Source organism: Furipterus horrens, unplaced genomic scaffold (assembly GCF_987537825.1).
Source record: "Furipterus horrens unplaced genomic scaffold, mFurHor1.1.pri manual_scaffold_1, whole genome shotgun sequence".
Classification (NCBI taxonomy): domain Eukaryota; kingdom Metazoa; phylum Chordata; class Mammalia; order Chiroptera; family Furipteridae; genus Furipterus; species Furipterus horrens.
Window position 1 is genome coordinate 113,875,642 of NW_028327171.1, and position 21,292 is coordinate 113,896,933.

The 21,292-nt window shown below is 43.0% G+C and overlaps 1 protein-coding gene across 1 annotated transcript in view; it reads left to right on the forward strand.

Moving 5' to 3' along the window:
• Positions 1-21,292, forward strand: part of NUP210 (nucleoporin 210) — a 118,517-nt gene that overhangs the window by 45,868 nt on the left and 51,357 nt on the right. Inside the window, exons 14-16 of the mRNA XM_090278833.1 lie at positions 296-441; positions 18,927-19,148; positions 20,859-21,032. Of these exons, the coding sequence (XP_090134959.1) occupies positions 296-441; positions 18,927-19,148; positions 20,859-21,032 (542 nt within the window). The remainder of the gene's footprint in view (positions 1-295; positions 442-18,926; positions 19,149-20,858; positions 21,033-21,292) is intronic.

Genomic DNA, 21,292 nt, shown 5'->3' on the forward strand with positions numbered 1-21,292 from the left:
AACAGTTCTCTGTTGGGGAGGAGCTAGTGACGGGAGGGTCCATGGAAGATTCCAGGGTACAGGTCAAATTGTTTCTTGATCCCAGTCCTGGGTACAGCATATGCTCAGTTTGTGGGGGACAACAGTTGATGTGAACTGTGTGTTTCTGACAAGTTATTTTTTGGTATGAGACTTAAAATTTTATGTTAAAAAATTAGGTTGTGTATCAAGTCCTAGATGAAGTGACTGTCAGCCTGTCATGTCCTTCCAGCAAAGGCAAGTTCACCATGACCATTTGGCTCTCCTCTTCTTGCAGGGAGGCTACAACCAGCGTCCGGGCACTGCAGTGGTGTCAGGGTGAGAGCTGAGGCCCAGGGGTACACTGTGCTCCTTGTTAGCTACAAACGTGGCCACGTCCACTTGAGTGCCCGGATCACTGTCGCTGCCTACCTGCCCCTCAAGGTGAGTCCGGGGACCCTGCCCTTGAGCTGCTTCCCTGATGTGAATTATTCATTTGTTCTGGTAAATTTGAGTTAAAACTCTGATTATTCAGAATAGCTTTTAGAACAGCGATCTCTTCCTATGATTCTTTTTTTTTTTAATATGCTTTATTGATTATGCTGTTACAGTTGTCTCAATTTCTTTTCCCTTTTTCCCCTCCACCCATTGACCCCCCTCCGTCCAGTTGTCCCCCTCCTTAGTCCATGCCCATTGGTTGTGCATATAGTTCTTCTCAACCTCTTCCTGTCTACTCCACTCCCTCCTACTATGCTTCTTAATTGCTGTACCATCTCCCTCCCTTTCTCCTCTCCCCACTCCCTGCTGACCTCTCCCCTATATGTTCCCCATACCTATAATTCTTTTCCCACTCTTGTTGCCTACTTAGTTTGCCTTTGTTTGGGTCCCTAGCTTCTGTTGTTGGTTGTTGTGATTCAGTTTTCATTTTAATGTTCATGGTTTTTGATCCTCTTTCTCCTAAACAAGTCCCTTTAACATTTCATATAACAGTGGTTTGGATCTGATGAACTCCTTCAGTTTTACCTTGTCCTGGAAGCACTTCCTCTGCCCTTCTATTCTGAATGACAGCTTCACTGGATAGGGTAATCGTGGTTGTAGGTTTTTGCTTTTCATTCCTTTGAATATTTCTTGCCCGTCCCTTCTTGACTGCAGTGTTTCTTTTGAGAAATCAGCTGATGGTCTTATTGGGACCCCTTTCTATGTAATTCTCTTCTTCTCTCTTGCTGCTTTGAAGATTCTCTCTTTATCCTTAGTTTTTGACATTTTGATTATAATGTGCCTTGGTGTGGTTCTCCCTGGGTCCAGTTTGTTTGGAACTCTCTGTGCTTCCTGGACCTGTACGTCTATTTACTTCCCCCAAGTTAGGGAAGTTCTGCTTCATTATTTTTTCACATAATGTTTTCATTTCTAGTCCTTCTTCTTCACTTTCTGGAAAACCTATGATTCAGATGTTGGCCCGCTTATAGCTGTCCCATAGGTTTCTGAGCCTCTCCTCATTTTCCTCACTTTTCATTTTCTCTTTCTGCACTGGTTGACTGTTTGTTCCTTCCCTATGTTCTGATTTGTTGATTTGATTCCTGGTTTTCTTTCCCTCACCACTAGTTTCATATGTGTTTTTGTTCATTTCAGCAGGACTAGTCTTCATTCCTTCCTCGTCTTTTTTAAGATTTACTATTAGGTCTGTAAGCATTCTTACAACCAAAGCTCTAAACTGTGCCTCAGAAAGATTTCCTGTCTGCTGCTTTGTTAGATATTTGCTGTCTGGTCAGCTGCGTGATTGGGATCTCTATCATGATCTCCGCCATCCTGACAGTTTTGTGTTTACTTTTGCTTCCTGGGTGGGGCTGTCAAACCTCGTATGCTATAGGGTGTGGAGCCCTGTGCACTCGTCACAACCGGGCGACCATTCTCACCACACTGTGGTGTTTTTCGTGGGAGCAGGGGCCCAAGATGGATTCCTGCTGTTCACTCTCCACTGAGAGACTGGGAACCTCCTCCTCCTTCCCCACGTGCTCTGGCCCTCAATGTCCGAGGCAATGGGGGTCTCCCTTCCCCGGCATTGGAATTACAAGCTGATGGGTCTGGTCTGCAGCTGGGAGTGCTTCCCAGGCACTTCTCGCCTCCCCTTAAATGCAGGTGTCTGTGCTTACCGCTGTCCCACTGCCATCACCGCTGATGCTGCCTCCAGCACAGCTTGACCTCTCCACCCCGGCTTCGTCCCTCCTACCCGTCCGGACGAGCACCACTTCTTTATAACTTCATACATTGGACTTCATTTATTTTCTGGAACCTCTGGTTATTTCTGGAACCTCTGGTTATTTCTGGTTTTGCAGTAGTTGTATTCCTTCTTAGTTGTGGAGGGAGATGGAGAGTGTCAGTCTGGGCCTCCATCTTGGCTGAAGTCCTCTTCCTATGATTTTTGAGCTGAGATTCGAAAGGATGTAGAAGGAGCAGAGCCTCCTTGATGACAGACAACGATTCCTGATATCTATGTGTATGAAATGTTACCCTTTTGGGGCCTGTAGGGATTAAGACAGAGGGGCAATTCTGGTGAATTCCAGAGTGACCCTGCAGGGTCTGCCCAGAATCCTAGAATGGAGACAATCGCCTTGCCTTGAGAGTGAAAATTCTGGGGCTTTGGGAACTTGGGACCTGGGAATCTGAGGCCTTGGGAACAGGTTTGGATTCTTTCCCTTCCTGATGTCAGATAACCATCAAGTGTTTGAGTTCCCATTTGCCCATCTGTGGGTGGGAAACAGTTTACAATACTTGAGGTCATGGCTTTGAAAGCAACCCCTGAGTTTGAATCTAGGTCTAACACCACCTCTGTGACTTTGGCTAATTTAATTTCTCTGGGCCTGTTTCCCTGCCTGTAAAATGGGGCTAATATAGTAGGGTTATGGTAAGAATTAGCTGGGCTATGAGCAAAATGGGCTTAAAACAGTACCTAGGAGGTAGTGAGTGCTCAGTAAGGGTTGGTTAATAAAATGCTAATAAAAAAGAACTGGATCTTCCTTCAAGGGCAGTTGTGAAGGCTTCACCCATGGCTATCATGCAGCAGGATGGTGAACGTAATTATTTCTTACTTTAACCTGTGCTTCTCACACAGGATGCCGGAGAGGGGACATTGGCTCCTCCTTTAGGGAAGGGTTGATATCTTGGCCTGGAGGAGGCTCTTCCTTAGCCTCCCAGGCTGGTCTGTCATCACTGCATTTCCCTGATACCAAAGCTTCAACTTTGAGACAGCTCTGGTCTCCTTGCTCTGTGACTTAGAGATTAAAACAAGCTCAGTAACTTTAGAATCTTTCATCTCTGAACCTCTAACCCTGGGCATAGTGCTGATAGAGAACAGACAGCAACCAAGGGTTGTTTTTTTGTTTTTATTTTTGTTTTTTTTTGTTTTTGAGGCATAATTGACATATAACATTATATTAGTTTCAGATGTACAATATAATGATTCAACATTTGTATATATTGGGAAATGATCATCACAATAAGTCTAATTAACATTGGTAACCAGCCATAGTTACAAATATTTTTTCTGTGATGAGAACATTTAAGCTCTACTCTCTTAGCAGCTTAAAAATATGCAATGTGGTATTGTTCTGTTGTCACCACACTGTACATTACATCCCCAGAAATTATTTTATACTGAAAGTTTGTACCTTTTTTTATGTGTTTTATTGATTATAATGTTACATTTGTCCCAATTCCCTTCCCTCTTGAAAGTTTGTACCTTTAAACCACCTTTACCCATTCCTCCCCCAGCTTCTTCCCCACCTTGCGATCACCAATCTGTGCTCTGTATTCATGAGTTTTTTGTTTATTTGTTTTTTAGAGTCTACCTATAAGTGAGATAATATACTATATGTCTTTCTCTGTATGGCTTATTTCACAGCATAACGCCCTCAGTGTACATCCATGTTGTCACAAATGGCAGGATTTCCTTTTCATGGCTGATATTTAGTTGTTTATATGTACAGGTATCCCCTGTATAGCATGGAACTTCTATAATGCGGTTTTGCTGTAACGCAGAGAACTGGGGAAAACTCCTGTATAACACGAAATTAGGGAAATCCGTGTACAATACTGAACGTGATAAAAGCTTTTAAGAGCAAACGATAACTCATTTAAATTTTTTCATTCAAGAGCATACATCATATCAGATTTGCCTGTAGAATTTTAAAATTAATCAGAATTTTAAACCCATTTTGTTCATGGAGTATTAATTATACTTTAAAACTTTAACTGTGTTTTTCTTTTTGCTACCTTGCACATACATATATTAAAAAATTTCGGGTGAGTAATATCCAGCCTTCTTTAAAAAAATGGTAATTATGTTTTTAGTTTTGTGAATTAACCTATAGTCCTGAACTATGCCTGGAGGAAATTAAAAAATAACCTCTTAAAAGACATTTCATCTTGCTGGAACAAAAATTACAGATTTTGAATCGGCTCGAAAAGGGTGAAAAAGTATATGTTGCAAAAACCTTGGATATAAATGAAGCAACAATCCGGACTATACAGAAAAATGAACATAAAATTAGAGCTTCGGTTGCTGATGGAACCTAACCCTCCTTTTTGTCCTAGTTCTTTGTTTCGTGTAACATGGATTCGTATAACACGGCATTTGTTAAGAACCTAACAACCGTGTTATACAGGGGTTACCTGTAACATATTTTCTTTATCCATTCTTTCATCAGTGGACACTTAGGTTGTTTTTGTGTCTTGGCTATTGTAAATAATGCTGCAATGAACATGGGGTGCAGAAATCTTTTCAAGTTAGTGTTTTTGTTTCCTTTATTTTTTTTCATATCCAGAAGTGGTATTGCTGGATCATATAGTAGTTCCTTTTAATTATTTGAAAAGGGTTGTTTTATTTAAAATGAATAAGTAGAGGCCCTGGCTGGTGTGGCTCAGTGGGTTAAGCACACTGGCCTGTGAACTAAAAGGTTGCTGGTTTGATTCTCAGTCAGGGCACATACATGCCTGGGTTGTGGGCCAGGTCCCCATTTGAGGGCGTGCAGGAAGTAACCAATCGATGTTTCTCTTGCACATTGATATTTCTCTCCCTCTTTCTCCCTCCCTGCCCCTCTCTCTAAAAACAAATAAATAAAGTCTTTAAAAAATAAAATGAATAAGTAGGGGAAATGAGTTTAGGGTTTACCAACCACGTTTGAAACCAAAGTCTCCTGATCCCCAGACCTAAAATAGTAGATACTTCTAGATATTTACTAGGGAAAAATGGCCCAACCCTGCTCCTCTTACTCCATTCATTCATTTATTTAACAAATATATGAATACTTTATGGCAGTCCATACTCTTAACCTGAGGGGTGATACAACATTACAAAAGACACACAGAAATCTTTGTCCTCATGAATTGACATTATAACAGAGACAGAGGTAGAGCTATATAGTAAAGCAAATAAGTAATATATTTTGTATATTCATGCCATGGAAAAAGTCAAGTGTGAAGGGATGATGAAGAGCATGGGAGAAGGGACGGTGGCAGCTTAAGTTTAGGCGGCCAGACTCCTCATTAATCAGGGCACTAGATGAAGTAAGAAGGCTCAGAGGACAGCACTGAAGAGAACTGAAATCCCTACGATAGCTGTGGTCATTCTTGAGGAAGCCCTGCCACAGCCTTCCACGAGGTGGGGTGTTCGGCCAGGACCACTTGAAGAGGTTCTGTAGGGCCCTTCATGAGTGCTTCTCCAGATGACTGGACAGTTGATTACGTGTTGGGGTATTTGGCTGGAACGTCACAGTCCAGCAACAGATCTCACTGTGCCAGCGTGGGATTAAGGGTAAATACATGTGGGCATGTCGCCCAAGTGGCTTCCTGACGAGACAGATTGTGGAGGAAGAATATGGGTCTCTTCTCCTTTTATCCTTCTTATGCCTTCATATCAGTTAAGATCAGGTAACAAAGCCCAAATAATAGTAGCTTAACCAATAGAGAATTTATTTCTCTTTCACACAAGATCTCTCACACAGGACTAATGTAGCAGCTCCATGGTCATCAGGGACCCCAGATTACTGTCTTTCCACTTCATCATCCTAGTATGTGGCTTTCATTTTAAGGTTACCTCATGGTCCAAAATGGCTGCTGAAGCTCCAGTCATCATATCTGTATTCTACAAAGCCAGAAGGGGAAAGAGCTCACTTCTCAGCTGAGTCAGTTTCCTGTAATAGCCTTGTCAGAAATTTAAAATAGCAGTTTCCACCTGTATCTCACTTGCCAGAACTTAATCTGTTGGTCACACCTAGAGAAATGTTTTAGCTGAGCTACTTACCACTGTAATAAAATTGGGATTCTTTCTAAGGAAGAGCAGAGTGTGAAAAGTGGGAAGGCAGCAAGTAGTCATTACTACAACCTGTGTTTGCTGGTCCATGCATCAGTTTACTTTGCAGTTAGTTGCAGAGCACTTCGTTGCTATAGGCCCCAGGCTGGGGAGACAGAGATCTAGGGAGAAATCACATACTCTGTGTCTTGGGAAGCTGTCAGTGTATGGGAAAGACAGACACTCAGATAATTGCAGTGAGTATAGAAGGGTCCCTGGGAGGACAGGTCACCAATGAACACAGAAATGGAAGAAGGACCGGGAGGCAGGAAATAGTGTGGTATATCTTGGGTTGAGATATGAGGCTTTGGTGGTTCAGAATAGGGAGGTTTTTGAAATCTGGTAAGAGCTAGATATCCCCATCTTGCAGTGGGCAGCTGGTGAAGGTCTGGGAATGGGCGTGTTCTGGAAACACAATGTAAGGACTTTTCCACAGAAGAAAGCTCCTGTCCAGATCTCGTGAGCACTGCTCAGCCCTTTCCTCCCCCCATTGACTTACATGTCATTTTCTCTCTCTCTCCTTGGATCCTGGTGAAGCTCATGCTTGCCAGATATAATTCTCTTCACAGTTAACATCCCAATTATTCTTTAGCTCTTGTCCAATGCAGGATATTAAAGTGCCTTGTCCCACCTGCAAGTTACTATCTGGAGTCCCTAAGTGCCTGGATCTAGAGAGGCCACCTGGCTCCTTCATTCTGGCAATATCAGCATAGACTGAATGCATTGACCCTGGAGTCTCTGGGCCAACCAGGTATGCTGGAGCCTTAACCTCATACCACCCTTCCCCTTGCCTTCTGTCTCTTGATTCTAGACCGAGTGTGAGTGTCCCTGCAAAGAGGTACAGTTCCATCTCCTAGAAACATATACTGCCATTGCTAAGGAACTCTTGATCACCAGACCCATCCTCCTGTTTTATAAACCAGGAAATGGAGGCCCAGCAAGGAGACCTCTTCTGAGCCACACAGGCACTCTCCTCTCTGACATTGCCTGTTTGAATAATTGCAGTCTGATGCCCACTGAGGAGCCTGTATGATTTATGAGTGTCCCTCATTAGTAGTGTTGATTATTGACCTATCTCCCTGGCATAGAGTTCTGTGACACTTCAATGCCTGAATGAGAAGGAAATAACATATGAAAGTGATAATTCCTAATTCTCCAGCTGTTAATTATAGGACATGTGGTGCCTTTGCACAACCTTTCCCTTTGGGGTGCATAAAAAACATCCTTTGGCTGGTTTTACAGTGACCTGCTCTACCTGCAGCAGAGTTTTGCTAGTTGTGGCATTGAGACACAGCCAGGAGCAGGGCATCTGGAGTCAGAAGAGATCTGTGCCCACCAACTGGGTAAACTTGGATCAATTGCTTTGCTGGGATTTCTGTTTTCCATCTCTACAATGAGGATGACAGTGGATAATCATGACAGTACTGGGTATGCATTCAGGACTTTCATTCCTACTCCCATGTACCCATTTTACAGGATGGGAGACTGAGCAACTGACAGCTTCCTTCTAGTTGTGGGAACACAGAAGCAAACGGGCAAATGAGCATGTAGAAGGTGACGGCAGGTAGTGATAAGGGCAGTTGCACTGGGGAAGTAAGTAGCAAGTGTTGGGAGGTCCAGCTCTAATGGGGTCAGAAAGGCCTCTCTGAGGAGGCGACATTTGAAGAGAGGCTTGAGTGAAGCACGGGAGCTGCCTGTACAACTCTCTTGAGGGAAGGTCCGGGGAGGGAATGCCAAAGGCCCTGAGCATGCTTAGCAATTCATGTGCAGGAAAAGCGTGCCCCCCACCCCATTTTTTTAAATCCTCGCTTGAGGATATGTTGTTTATTGACTTTAAGCGAGAGAGAGACATTGATGTGGGAGAGAAACATCGATTGGTTGCCTCCTATATATGCACCCTGACCAGGAATCAAAACCACAACCTACGTAGGTGCCCTGACTGGGAATCAAACCCGCAACCTTTTGGTGTATGGAACGACACTCCATTCAACTGAGCCACCTGGCCAGGGCATAAAGGGTACTTTTGATGCTTTCAAAACCTGAGTGTATAGCAAGGGAGAGTCTGGGGTGGGTGTCAGTGAGGGCATTTCAGACTCCTTGGAACTGTGTATGTGTGTACACACCTGTACATGTATGCAGGGAGGGGTGTGTGGAGAGTTGATGGCTGCTGGCAAATTCAGAAAAGGGTTAATACTGAAAAAGTAAGCCAAAGGACAGAATTCTCATTGAAAACTAATGCCCTTTCTTTGCTAAGGGTTTATTGTAAGTACCCAACCAAGAGAACCTGTGCCCATAGGCCTCAGTGAATCATCACTTTAGCCCCCTGCCCCAGCCCACCCTTGATGTGTGCACCTAAAGCTGTAACGCAATGAGAGTTCATTTCCACGTTGAAATGGCATCTGTTTGGGACACTGCTCTGAGTTCAGGACTGTGGGTGACAGCTGAGTGATTATCAGCTTGTACCTGCAAGGACTTCAGGCTGTTGGCAGATCTGGATACTTCCCCCATAGTTGTGAGAAGTCAGGGAAGCTCTGTGTGGGTCAGCAAACTTTTGGAATTTTGCTTATCAGATGGCTGAGAAATAATATCACAGTATAATTGTAAGGTCTTGTCTTTTTTGAATATTTTAATTTTTCCTATATGGCAGCAGTCCCCAACCTTTTTGGCACCAGGGACTGGTTTTGGGGGGACAGGAGGCAGAGCTCAGGTGTTAACTTGAGCAAAGTGTCGCTCGTTTGCTCACCTGTGGCTCACCTCCTGCTGTGCGGCCTGGCTCCTAACGGGCCATGGGCCAGTACCATCCAAGGCCTGGGGGCTGGGGACCCCTGCTATATGGCGTTTCATTTTTCGTGTGCTTGAGATCCTTCTGTGGATACAGAAGGAAAAGACACACCTTGCCTACTCTTAATGATCCCACATCCTGATCAGGAGACAGATACCCAAACAAATAATTTCTTCCCAATATGATTGAGCCATGCTCAAAGCAGGAACCAGAGAACACATCATCTGCCTGGCAGGTTGAGGGCCATCTGGCAAGGGAGGAAGTGAGGGCTTAGAGGAGGAAGTGAGCAGGGGGCCTGGAGAGCCTGGGGACAGACTAGTCTGAAAGTGGGACTAGGGAGAGATGAGGCCAGGGCCACACTGGTAGAACCTGAATCCCAGGATAAAATGCTAACTCAGCCTTTTTTCCCAGGGCAGCCAGAACTATGGAATCATTTAATGCAGAGGCAATATTGTCTGTGTTTTAGAAAGGGACACCTGGCGTCTCTTGGAGAGTAGTGCGGAGTGACTAATAGGAAAGCAGGTTCACAAGTAGGGACTTGATACTAATCTCTGAGGGACCCTCTGGAGTGGGAGATCAGCCAAGCCCTGGCAGGGAGGCAGGGGGTAGGGCCTCAGGGGACTCCATTCTTCCTTACGCTCAGCTGTGTCTATTGAGGGAGGTGCTCTCTTTTGGAGAAAACCACATCTTCTTGCAAGTGCTGTCCGTCCCCCTGCTGTGGGACGGGAATGACATCCTTCTCCACAGACCCAAAGCACTGCCATTGTCCATGTGGGAACCCCTGGGACCCTCAAAAAATGGTCACCCTAAGCTGAGAGAGAAGATGAGAGATCTTTTTTTAATAATTTTTATTTATTTTTTATTGTTCAATTACAGTTGTCCCACTTTTTCCCCCATTGCTCTCCCCTGCCACACCCACTCCCCTACTCCCACAGTCAATCCCCATCCTGTTGTCCATGTTCATGGGTCCCTGATACTTGTTCCTTGACTAGACCCTTCCCTTTCTTTCCCCCCTTCTCCCCCTCCCACCTCCCCTCTGGTCATTGTCGGTCTGTTCCTTGTTTCCCTGTCTCTGGTTCTATTTTGCTCCTTTGTTTGTTTTCTTCGTTACTTTTCACTTATAGGTAAGATCATAAGGTATTTGTCTTTCACTGCCTAGTTTCTTTCACTTAGCATAATACTCTCCATTTCCATTCGTACTTTGCAAAGGGCAAGAATTCCTTCTTCCTTTAAGCTGTTCAGTATTCCATTGTGTAAACGTACCACAGTTCTTAAAATGTTTTTAAGTATATTTTATTGATTGTGCTGTTACAGTTGTCCTAGTTTTTTCCCTTTGCTCCCTTCCACCGAGTATTCCTCTTCCTTCCAGCAACCCCACCCCTCTCAGTTCATGTCCATGGATCGTGCACATAAGTTCTTTGGCTTCACTCTTTCATATACTATTCTTAACATCCCTCTGTCTATTTTGTTCCTACCAATTATTCTTCTTAATCCCTGCACGATTTCCCCCTTTCTCTCCCTTCCCCTTCCCAGCTGTTAACCCTCTAAATGGTCCCCATACCTATAATCTCTTCCTATTCTAGTTTGCTTAGTTTTTATGTTTTTACTTTTTAGATAACTGTTTGTTAATATTTGTGAGTTTGTTGTCATTTTAATGTTCATAGTTTTCATCATCTTTTTGTTAAGTAAATCCCTTTAACATTTCATATAATAATGGCTTGGTGATGAAGAACTCCTTTAGCTTTACCTGTGTGGGAAGCATTTTATCTGCTCTTCCATTCTAAATGATAGCTTTGCTGGATGATGTAGTCTTGGTTGTAGATCCTTGCTTTTCATCACTTTGAATACTTCTTGCCAGTCCCTTCTTGCCTGCAAAGTTTCTTTTGAGAAATCAGCTGATACTCTTATAGGAACCCCTTTGTAGGTAAATCTCTGCTTTTCTCTTGCTGCTTTTAAGATTCTCTCTTTATCTTGAACTTTTGGCATTTTAATTATATGTCTTGGTGTGGTCCTCTTTGGGTCTAGCTTGTTTGGGAGTCTGTGCTTTCTGGACTTGTATGTCTATTTCCTTCCCCAAATTAGGGAAGTTTTCCTTCATTATTTTTTCACGTAAGTTCAATTTCTTGCTCTTTCTCGTTTCCTTCTGGCACCCCTTTGATTCCAATGTTGGTACATTTGAAGTTATCCCAGAGGTTACTAAGCCTCTCCCCTTATTTTTCAATTCTTGTTTCTTCATTCTGCACTGGTTTACTGTTTATTTATTCCTTATGTTCCAAATCGTTGATTTGAATCTCGGCTTCCTTCGCTTCACCATTGATTTTGTGTGGATTTTCCTTAATTTCACTTAGTATAGCTTTCACTTCTTTCCTATGTGTTTGCCATACCAAATGTAATGGTCAAATCTCTGAACATCGTTATCACCAGTGTTTTGAATTCTGCACATTAGATTGTAACCTTGTCGTTTAGTTCTCCCACTGGGACCTTGATCTGCTCCCTTTTTGGGACTATACTTCTCTGTCTCCTCAACTTGACAGCCTCCTGAGTTTGCCTCTGTGTCTTAGGTAGTGCTGCTGCACCTGTTACATTGTAAAGGGCAGAGCTATAGGTATTCATCAGTGTGGGCAACCTGTTTCACCATGTTGTGCTTCTGTATTTGTGGGAGGGGTTTGAGAGGGAACAATGCCATTTGATCAGCACTCGTTCCCTTTCCTGGCACTTCTCTCACTTCTTGTATGGGACTGGTGCCCCTCTAGTTGTTGCCCTGGTTGTGGTTCCCAGAAGAGGTGGAACGGTAGATGTTATATGACTGTAGGGGCCCTGTAAACAATGGACTCTGATGAGAGACCGGCGGTTTCTTCCTCCACTCCAAACCCCACTGGTTTTCATAGTCAGAAGCAATGTGGCTTTATTTTCCCTGGCACTGGAACTGTTCGCTGTGTGGTCTGGTCTGGGTCTGGGATTGCCTGACTCTTATAAATGTGTGACTGTGCTTTCTGCCTGCCAGCCACAGCCATTGCCTTCCCACTGCCGCCACCACTACCACCACCACATTGTGTCCTCTCCATTGCAGTTCCGACCCCTCCTACCTTTCTGGATGAGTATTACTTCTTTATATCTTTGTTGGACTTCCATGCAGTTCAATTTTCTGGTAGTTCTGGCTGTTTTTAGTTTTGAGATAGTTGTATTTCTTATGGTTGTGAATGGTGGCGAAGCATATCTACAAATGCCTCCATCTTGGCTGGAAGTCTGTACCACTTTTTTTGGCCCACTCATTCCCTGATGGGCACTTAGGCTATTTCCAGCACTTGGCTGTTATAAATAGCGCTGCTATGAACATTGGGGTGCATAAGTTCTTTTGAATTGCTGTTTCAGCATTCTTCGGGCGTAATCCCAGCAGTGAGATCACTGGATCAAAAGCAGTTCCAATTTAGGTTTTTTTGAGGAAATTCCATACTGTTTTCCATAGTGACTGCACCAGTCTGCATTTCCACCAACAGCGCACTAGGGTTCCCTTTTCTCCACATCCTTGCCAGCACTTGCTGTTTGCTGAGTTGTTAAAGATAGCAATTATGACAGATGTGAGGTGGTATCTCATTGTGGTTTTAATTTGCAGCTCTCTGATGATTAGTGACATTGAATATCCTTTCATATGCCTATGGGCCTTCTGTATGTCCTCCTTGGAGAAGTTTCTGTTCAGGTTCTTTGCCCATTTTTAATTGGATTGTCTGTCTGTGTTCCTGGTGTGGAGTCATATAAATTCTTTATATATTTTGGAGATGAAACCCTTGTCCAAGGTATCATTGGCAAATATGTTTTCCCATATGGTTGGTTCCCTTTTCATTTTGCTGATGTTTTCTTTAGCTTTGCAGAAGCTTTTTAATTTGATGTAGTCCCATTGGTTTATTCTTCCCTTTATTTCCCTTCCCCTGGGGGATATATCAGCAAAAATATTGCCGCGTGTGATATCTGAAATTTTCCTGCCTATATTTTCCCCTAGGACTTTATGGTGTCATGACTTACATTTAAGTCTTTTATGCATCTGGAGTTTATTCTGGTGTGTGGTGTTAGTTGGTAGTCTAATTTCATTTTTTCATGTACCTATCCAGGTCTCCTAACATCGTTTATTGACGAGGCTATTTTTACTCTTATTTTATGCTCCTGCTTCCTTTGTCAAATGTTAATTGCTCACAGAGACACAGGTTTAATTCTGGGCTCTCCATTTTGTTCCTTGTTTTATGAGCCTGTTCTTGTGCCAGTACCAGACTATTTTGATTATAGTGGCCTTGTAATATAGTTTGATATTAAGTATTGTGATTCCTCCTACTTTGTTCTTTTTTCTCAAGATTGCTGAAGCTACTCGGTCATTTTTGGTTCCACGTAAATTTTTGAAGTATTCGTTCTAATTCTGTGAAATATGCCATTGGTATTTTAATAAGGGATATGTTGAACCTATAAATTGCTTTGGGTAGTTTGGACCTTTTAATGATGCTAATTATTCCAGTCTATGAACACGGTATCTGCTTCCCATTTATTTGTGTCTTTCTTAGTTTCTCTCTTCAATGTTCTGTAGTTTTCAGTCTATAGGTCTTTTAACTCCTTGGTTAAGTTTATTCCTAGGTACTTTATTTTTCTTGTTGATATGATAATGGGATTTTTTTCTAGTTTCTGTTTCTTATGTTTCATTGTTAGTGTACAGAAATGCCTTCCATTTCTGAATATTGACTTTGTATCCCTTTATTTTGCCAAATTCACTTACTAGGTTGAGTAGTTTTTTGTTGGAGCCTATAGGGTTTTCTATGTACATTATCATGTCATCTGCAAATAATGATGCTTTTACTTATTCCTTTCCAATTTGGATGCCTTTTATTTCTTGTCTGATCACTGTGACTATGGTCAGGTTGTTTATTTGAGAATTTTTAATCTTTTTTATAGAGGCCTGTATTGCTGTCAAGACTGTCTTCACTGTGTCCCATAGGTTTTGGGCTGTTTTGTGTTCATTTTCATTTGTTTCCAGAAACTTTCTGATTTCTTCCTTGATCTCACTGTTAACCCATTTATTATTTAATAGCCTGTTATTCAGTCTCCATGAATTTGAATGTTTCTGATTTTTTCCTTGAGGTTGGTTTCTAGTTTCAAGACATTGTCATCCAAGAAGATGCTTGATATGATTTTGATTTTCTTGAATTTATTGAGGCTGGTTTTGTGTCCTACCATGTGGTCCATCTTTGAAAATATTCCATGTGCATTTGAAGAAAATGTATATTTTGCTTCTTTGGGGTGAAATCTTTTGTACATATCAATTAAGTCCATTTGATCTAGAGTGTTGTTAAATGCCACAATATTCTTTTGTTTCTTTGCTTGGAAGATCTGTCCATTGTTGACAATGGGGTGTTAAAATCCCGTACTATAAGTGTGCTTCTGTTAATATATTTTTTGAAGTCCTCCAAGATCTCCTTATATTTTGGGTGCTCCTATATTGGGTGCATGTATATTTACAAGGGTTATATCTTCTTGATGGATTTTTTCCTCAAGTAAGTATTATGCAGTGTCCTTTGTCTCTTTTTATGGCCTTTGTTTGAAGTCTTCTTTGTCTGATTTAAGTATTGCTACCTCAGCTTTTTATCGTGTCTGTTTGCTTGAAATTTTTTTTCCATCCTTTACTTTCAGTCTGTAGATCTTTTGTTCTGAGGTAGGTCTCTTATAACCAGCATATATGTGGGTCATATTTTCTTATCCATTCAGCTACCCTATGTCTTTTGATTGGAGCATTTAATCCATTTACATTTAAGGTTCTTATCGCTAGGTACTTATTCATTGCCACTTTTCCCCTTTGTATCTATTCCTCTCTCTTTGTCTCTTTTTCTTCTTAAAGCAGTTCCTTTAGCATCTCTGGAAGTGCTGGTTTGGTGGACATGTATTTTTTAGTTAGGTTTTTTTTTTTTTTTTTTTTTTTTTTTGGTCTCTGAAACTCCCTATTTCACCTTCCATTTTGAATGAAAGTCTTGCTGGGTAGAGTAGTCTTGGTTATAGGCCTTTGCTTTTCATTACTTGGAATACTTCTTTTCATTTCCTTCTGTCTTGTAGTGTTTCTGTAGAGAAATCTGATGATAACCTTATTGGAGCTCCCTTATATGTTACTAGCTGTTTCTTCTTTGCTGCCTTTAATATGCTCTCTTTGTCTTTGAATTTTGCCAGTTTAATTATGAGGTGTCTTGGAATCTACCTCTTTGGGTTCATCTTCATTGGGACCTCTCTGCTTCCTTGATTTGCATGACTTTTTCTTTCATCAAGTTAGGGAAGTTTTCAGTCATTAACTTTTCAAACAGGTTTTCCATCCTTTGCTCCTCTTCTTCTCCTCTGGTATCCCTATGATATGGATATTATACGTTTCATGTTGCCCTGCAGCTTCCTTAAACCCTCTTCATTCTTTTTCAGTCTTTTTGTTTTGTTGCCCTGTCTGGGAATTTTTTTCTACGTTGTCCTCCAGCTTGCTGATCTGATCCTCTTCTTCATCTAGCCTTCTTTTGTTTCCTTCTACTATGTTCTTCAGTTCAGAAATTGTGTTTCTCATTTCCTCTGACTCTCACTGATAATTTCTATGTCCTTTTTAATGCTAGTATATTTCACAGTAAGTTCCTTGTAGCTTCCCTGGAGTTCTTTGTAGTTCTCACTGAGCCCATTGAGCATCCTTATAACCATTATTTTGAACTCAATGTTTGAGAGTTGGCTTGCCTCTATTTCATTTAGCACTCTCTCTGGAGATTTCTCCTTTCCTTTCAATGGGGAGTTGTTTCTTTGTCTCCTCATTTTACTTGACTCTTCTTGTTTGTTTCTGCTTCTTAAATTGACCTGCTTTGACTCCTTGTCCTTGTGTTGTGACCTTCTGTGGTAGGAGACCTGTGGGATGCAGTGATACAATCTCCTTGATTTCCTGAACTTGATACTGTTGGGATGCCCTCTATGCCATTTATGCGGGCAGAGAGGTTGTAATTGGGTTTTGGTTGTTGTTGGGTCATTCTTTTGTGGATCCTTCCCTCCAGCTGGCTGAAAGTCACTGTGCCCACCACATCTTGTATGCTGTTGTACAGGTGCTGCAGGAACAAAACCAAACAGACCAGGAAAGAAACCCACACTTGCATAAATATTCCCCACCCACAATCACACTATCAACAGCAAATAAGCCAGCATTAATAAAGGTGTAAAGAGATTAAGACTTACATAAGAATGGAAAAATGAATGTGAGGTGACTACCTTAAAGTAAGATGATTTTGAGAAGCTAGAGAGAGGAGCAATAATTTGAGTTGGGAGAAGGCAATGAGAGCACGAAAGTAAAACTTATGTTGTAAATTAAAAAAGGACAAAAGAAGGTCAAATGAAGAGGAGGGATGTGTATAGTATTAGGTTCAAACAGAAATTTTTAAATATATATATAGTTAGAGAGAGAACCAAAAAATAAATAAATAAATAAGAAAGGAAAGGAAAAAACAAAGGCACCAAGTTGGAGAAAAAGATCCACCACAGCACTATCTAGAACCAATGAGCAAAGATTAATATAGGTGTGATGGTAATAAGAGGGAAAAAGGAAAGGAAAAAGCTTAAGAGATGTTTAGAGGAAAGTGAAGTGCTTTTTAGAGGATATAGGATGAAGGAATACTAAGAGTGAGGAATGAAAACCAGGCTGAGACAGGGAATAATTCAAATTTAAAATGAAAAGAAGGAAGGTCAGAAGAAAGGCAAATGGATTAGGAGAGGAGAATGGTGAAGTCGGAGTTTTGAAATACTGAAATAGTGAATATCTAGAAATAAAATTGACGAAATGCAACAACCACCACCATATCTACATTCAACAAACAAAGACTGATAAAGGTGGAGAGAGAATAAGGGTATTTTAAGGCCAGAAAAAAGAATGTGAAATGACTGATCACAAAAAAAGAATTGGTTTTGAGAGGCTGGAGGGGGAGAAATAGTAAGAGTGTGGAATGGACACAAGTCATAGCAAGAGGAAAATAGATTTTGAATCAAAAATAAGAGGAAATAAGGTAAAATGGAGTAAGAGAAGGGAGAAGCAAAATGTAAAATTTGAAATAAACTATAACATAAAAACTAGTGACCTAATAGATTCAAACTTGAAGGACAAGAGGTGAATGTTAAAAAGCTATGCAGGAGAGAAAATAACGCAAATCACGAAGACTGCAGTGGAATTTATCTCCGTAGCCCCTGGTGATGTCAGATAGTGTCCCAGTCTGGCCCTAGGTAGCCTGTTTGAGATTATCAGTGTTGCACAGTCTGGCTGTCTCCTTCAGTTGTTAATCTATACAATCTGTAATCAGCAGTCAGTCTTAAACAGGGTGGGATAGAGTAATATCTGCCAGTAGGGCTATTGCTTCACCTCAGGCTGATGCCACTTGGAGACAACTGCTCTGCCTGAGCTAGATGGCTCCTGCTGTGCAGGGGATGACTCCATATCCCCAAAGCCTCCAATCCTAAACTCTCCTCAAGCATCTAGTCCACTCTGCCCTCCCTTTGCCAGAGCCCAGGGTAAGTGACAGCAAACGAAATTTTGTGCGTTGGCCCTTTAAAAAGGCTCTTGGTGTCCCCATCCATCTCTTAGTGGCAGACAGAAACCCTGCCACTTTTCACAGCTGGATGCTCTCTGGTTCTCTTTCCAGCTCTGATGTCGTAGGCTAAGGAGCCCAGCCAGGGGTTTAGACTCCATACTTCTCGGGGGGAACCCCCTCAGCTGCTGAAATATACCTCCGGCATTTCAGCTGCTGCCCTTGGGAGCCCAGACAGCCTTCTCACATCTCCCCCTCCCTCTGTACCAGTCATGTTGTGGTGTCCGTGTTATAAGGCTTCTCTCCAGCTATTGTTCAGTTGGTTGTTCCAGATGATTTCTCCACAATTTAGTTGTAATTCCAGATTGGTCATGGGAGGAGGTTAGTTTAGCTTTCACTTACTCCTCCACCATCTTGGATATCCTGTAAAAATTATTTTAATTAATTCTTTGTTTATTGGCAACTTTCAGGTCTTACAATTCACTCTTTTACTTAATAAGTAATGATTGAGCACCTCCTTTGTACTAGGCACTATTCTAAATTCTGCAAACAAAATGGGTCCAGAGGCTTATTTTCCAAAGCTTATGTATACATTGTAGAAAGTTGGAGAAATGGGAGTAAAAAATAAGGGAAACAAACCAGTAGTAATGGTGCCATCAAGGACACACAGACTGTTTCCCTTGGTCATCTGGTGTATTTCTTTTTAGGCTTGCTTATGCTTTTTAAAACAACATGGTTGGGACCAAACTGTTCGGTCAATTTTGTACCCAGCTCTTTGTAAATAGTGCCTTGGAGACCCACACAGGCCTTGTCACAGATGTACCCTGTACTTACACAGCCCCGTCTTGGGGGTTTGTTGACTGTGCTGGTGATTGGCTGTAGTAAACAACAATGTGTGGAATATCTCTGTACGTGAACTGTTTTCTCTTCATCCTATTCTGTCCTTTGGTTAGATTCCAGATGGGAGTTCCTGTTTCAGGGGCTGTGGCTATTTTCAAGGCTTTTTATTGGATTGTTTTATAAACGAAACAGATCAGTTTATGCCACCCTCCCTCTAGCAGTATATCAGAGAGGAGGACAGAATTCTCCCCAGAGCACTTTTGTACCCATACCCCTGGGGACAGTGCCGATGAGCAGCAGCGGCGGCAGCTTGTGTGACTTCTGCAGGTGGCAGGCGCAGGCCTCCAGCATGTGGCCTGTGTCTCCCAGAAGAAGGTGCTGACACGTCTCCTTTTTGCCCCCACAGGCTGTGGACCCCTCCTCTGTTGCCCTGGTGACTCTTGGCTCCTCAAAGGAGATGCTGTTCGAAGGAGGTCCCAGACCCTGGGTCCTGGAGCCGTCCAAGTTCTTTCGAAACGTCACCTCTGAGAACACACACAGCATCAGCCTCGCTCTCTTTGAACCGCCTGCCTCCCGTAATTATCAGCAACACTGGATCCTTGTAACCTGCCAGGCCTTGGGTGAACAGGTGAGAGGTCAGCTGCCCCCAGATTCGTCTTGCTCAGAGGGAGGTGTGAAAAAGTCACGTCCCTTGAGTACCCTGCTATATTTACAGCATCATTTTATTTAATATTCAAAGTAACTGAAACATAGCTGCTGCTGCTGCTATATTCATTTCAGACAGACAAACTGAGAATCAGTGAGGTGGAATGACTTCATGAATACAGCAGGTCAAGCTGGGTATGGCAGTTGGGACCCCCCCACCCCCCGGCCCCGCCCCACTCCCTGTCCCACCCCGCCCCACCCCATACATGCTGGCTTTGATAGAGCTAGTTAGTCCTGGCTCCCTTTCAACGGCCTGGAAACCTCTTTCCAAGCTTCAACACTCCCACCACCAAATCGGGAGCGGGCCAAGATGACGGCTACTTAGATGCCTCCAGGGCAGGCAAGTCGTGTGAGGAGTGAAGTCTCAGGGCCAGGTTTGACAGATCTTTTGGTGTTTCAGGATAAGCTAGGAATGCCAATATTTTTTCTGTAAAATCTCTTAATTTTTATTTTTTTAATCCTGAACAACAAGAAATTAGGAGATTGGGTAGACGGAAGAAAACATGTCTGTGATATAGCGGCAGCTTGCAGTTCCGGCCCCTGTGCCTAACAGTCCTTAGTCTCAAGGCCCTGCATTCATTTGGCTCACAGTATGACTGTACCCCTGCATTATCAGGGTGCCCTAAAGCCAGGAAACAGAAGGCAAAGTGAGAAGCCAGCATGAAGCAAGAGAGGAGAGAGCCAATTTCTTTGGAGAAATGAAGAAAATCCTTGCATGTTTAATAGTGCAAAGAATGTCAATTGATGTTAAAACACACTCAAACGTTCATGCCACCCAAGGCACCTTTGTGAAGTTAGTCACACTGAGACTGCCTGGGTGTGAGCAGAAAACACGCACAGTGAAAGGTCCTACTTCCCACTGGCTTTGTTAAAAAAAAAGAATAAGAAATATAATAGGTAATAATAAATAATATCATGATAAGAATAATCGTGGTCAAGAACGGCATTAGAGAAGTTTCTTATTCCTGGCGTGGTCATCTGCCCACCCCCCACCCCTCATCTGCGGGCTGCTGGACCGTCCAGTGCCGCTCCCGCTCCATCGGTCTGTGCATTGCTTCCTTGGGTTGTCAAGGTCGAGGCAGAGACCCTGCAGGTGAGTGTGGGAATTTCCTTTGTCCTGCCGTGAAGTCGGGAAGGGTGAGGGGCTTCTAGACCAGACCATTCCTTCCTGCAAAGTGTGTCTCGGGGGGCCAGTGCTGCTTCCTTTTCTGGCCCACCCCACAGTTTTCAGTCTGTTCGCAGACATTCTTTCATCCCTGCATCTCACTGTGATAAATGTTTTCAAGTCAGTATGAACTCTTCATTTAAAAGCCCACTAACTTGAGAATTTGCTCAGGCAACCGTGGGATTTTCATAGGGCGCTGGGAAACCACGTGGTACTACTGATCCACCTCCTCCCTGGGTCAAGGAGCAAGCAGTGGTTCTGGCTGATGTCTGTAGCGGGCACCAGGGGCTCTCATCTCCCATGCATATGTCACTGGATCTTTGTAAACCCCCTGTGATGTAGATATTATTATCATTTTATTCTGCAGAGAAGCAAACTGAGACCCATGGAGCGGGGCGGTAGGGCAAGGTGCAAAGTGGAGCAGGCCTCAGACTTGGGGGTGTCTCACTGCTCCTTCTGCCCTGCCAGGTCATTGCCCTCTCAGTGGGGAACAAGCCCAGCATCACCAACCCCTTCCCTGTGCTGGAGCCTGCCGTGGTGAAGTTTGTGTGTGCCGCACCCTCCAGGATCACTCTGACACCTGTCTACGCCAGTCCCCAGCTGGGCCTGTCGTGCCCGCTGCTGCAGCAGAACAAACAAGTGGTGAGTGGGCACTGCTTGATAATAGCAATGGCTTGGCGGGTGCCACCTTTATCTCTACACTCCACCAGCCCCACATGATGGGTGTTTTTATCTGAGTTTTACATATCGGTGCTCACAAGACCTGGAGAGATGACAAGACTCAGCAGTCCCAGTTGCTAGTGGAAGTGCCAGGTGAAAATAGAGCCTCTGACCTCCGACTCAATTGCCTTTCTCTGCACAGCACTTGGCAGTTCTTAATAATCTTTTTTACTGTGACTTGA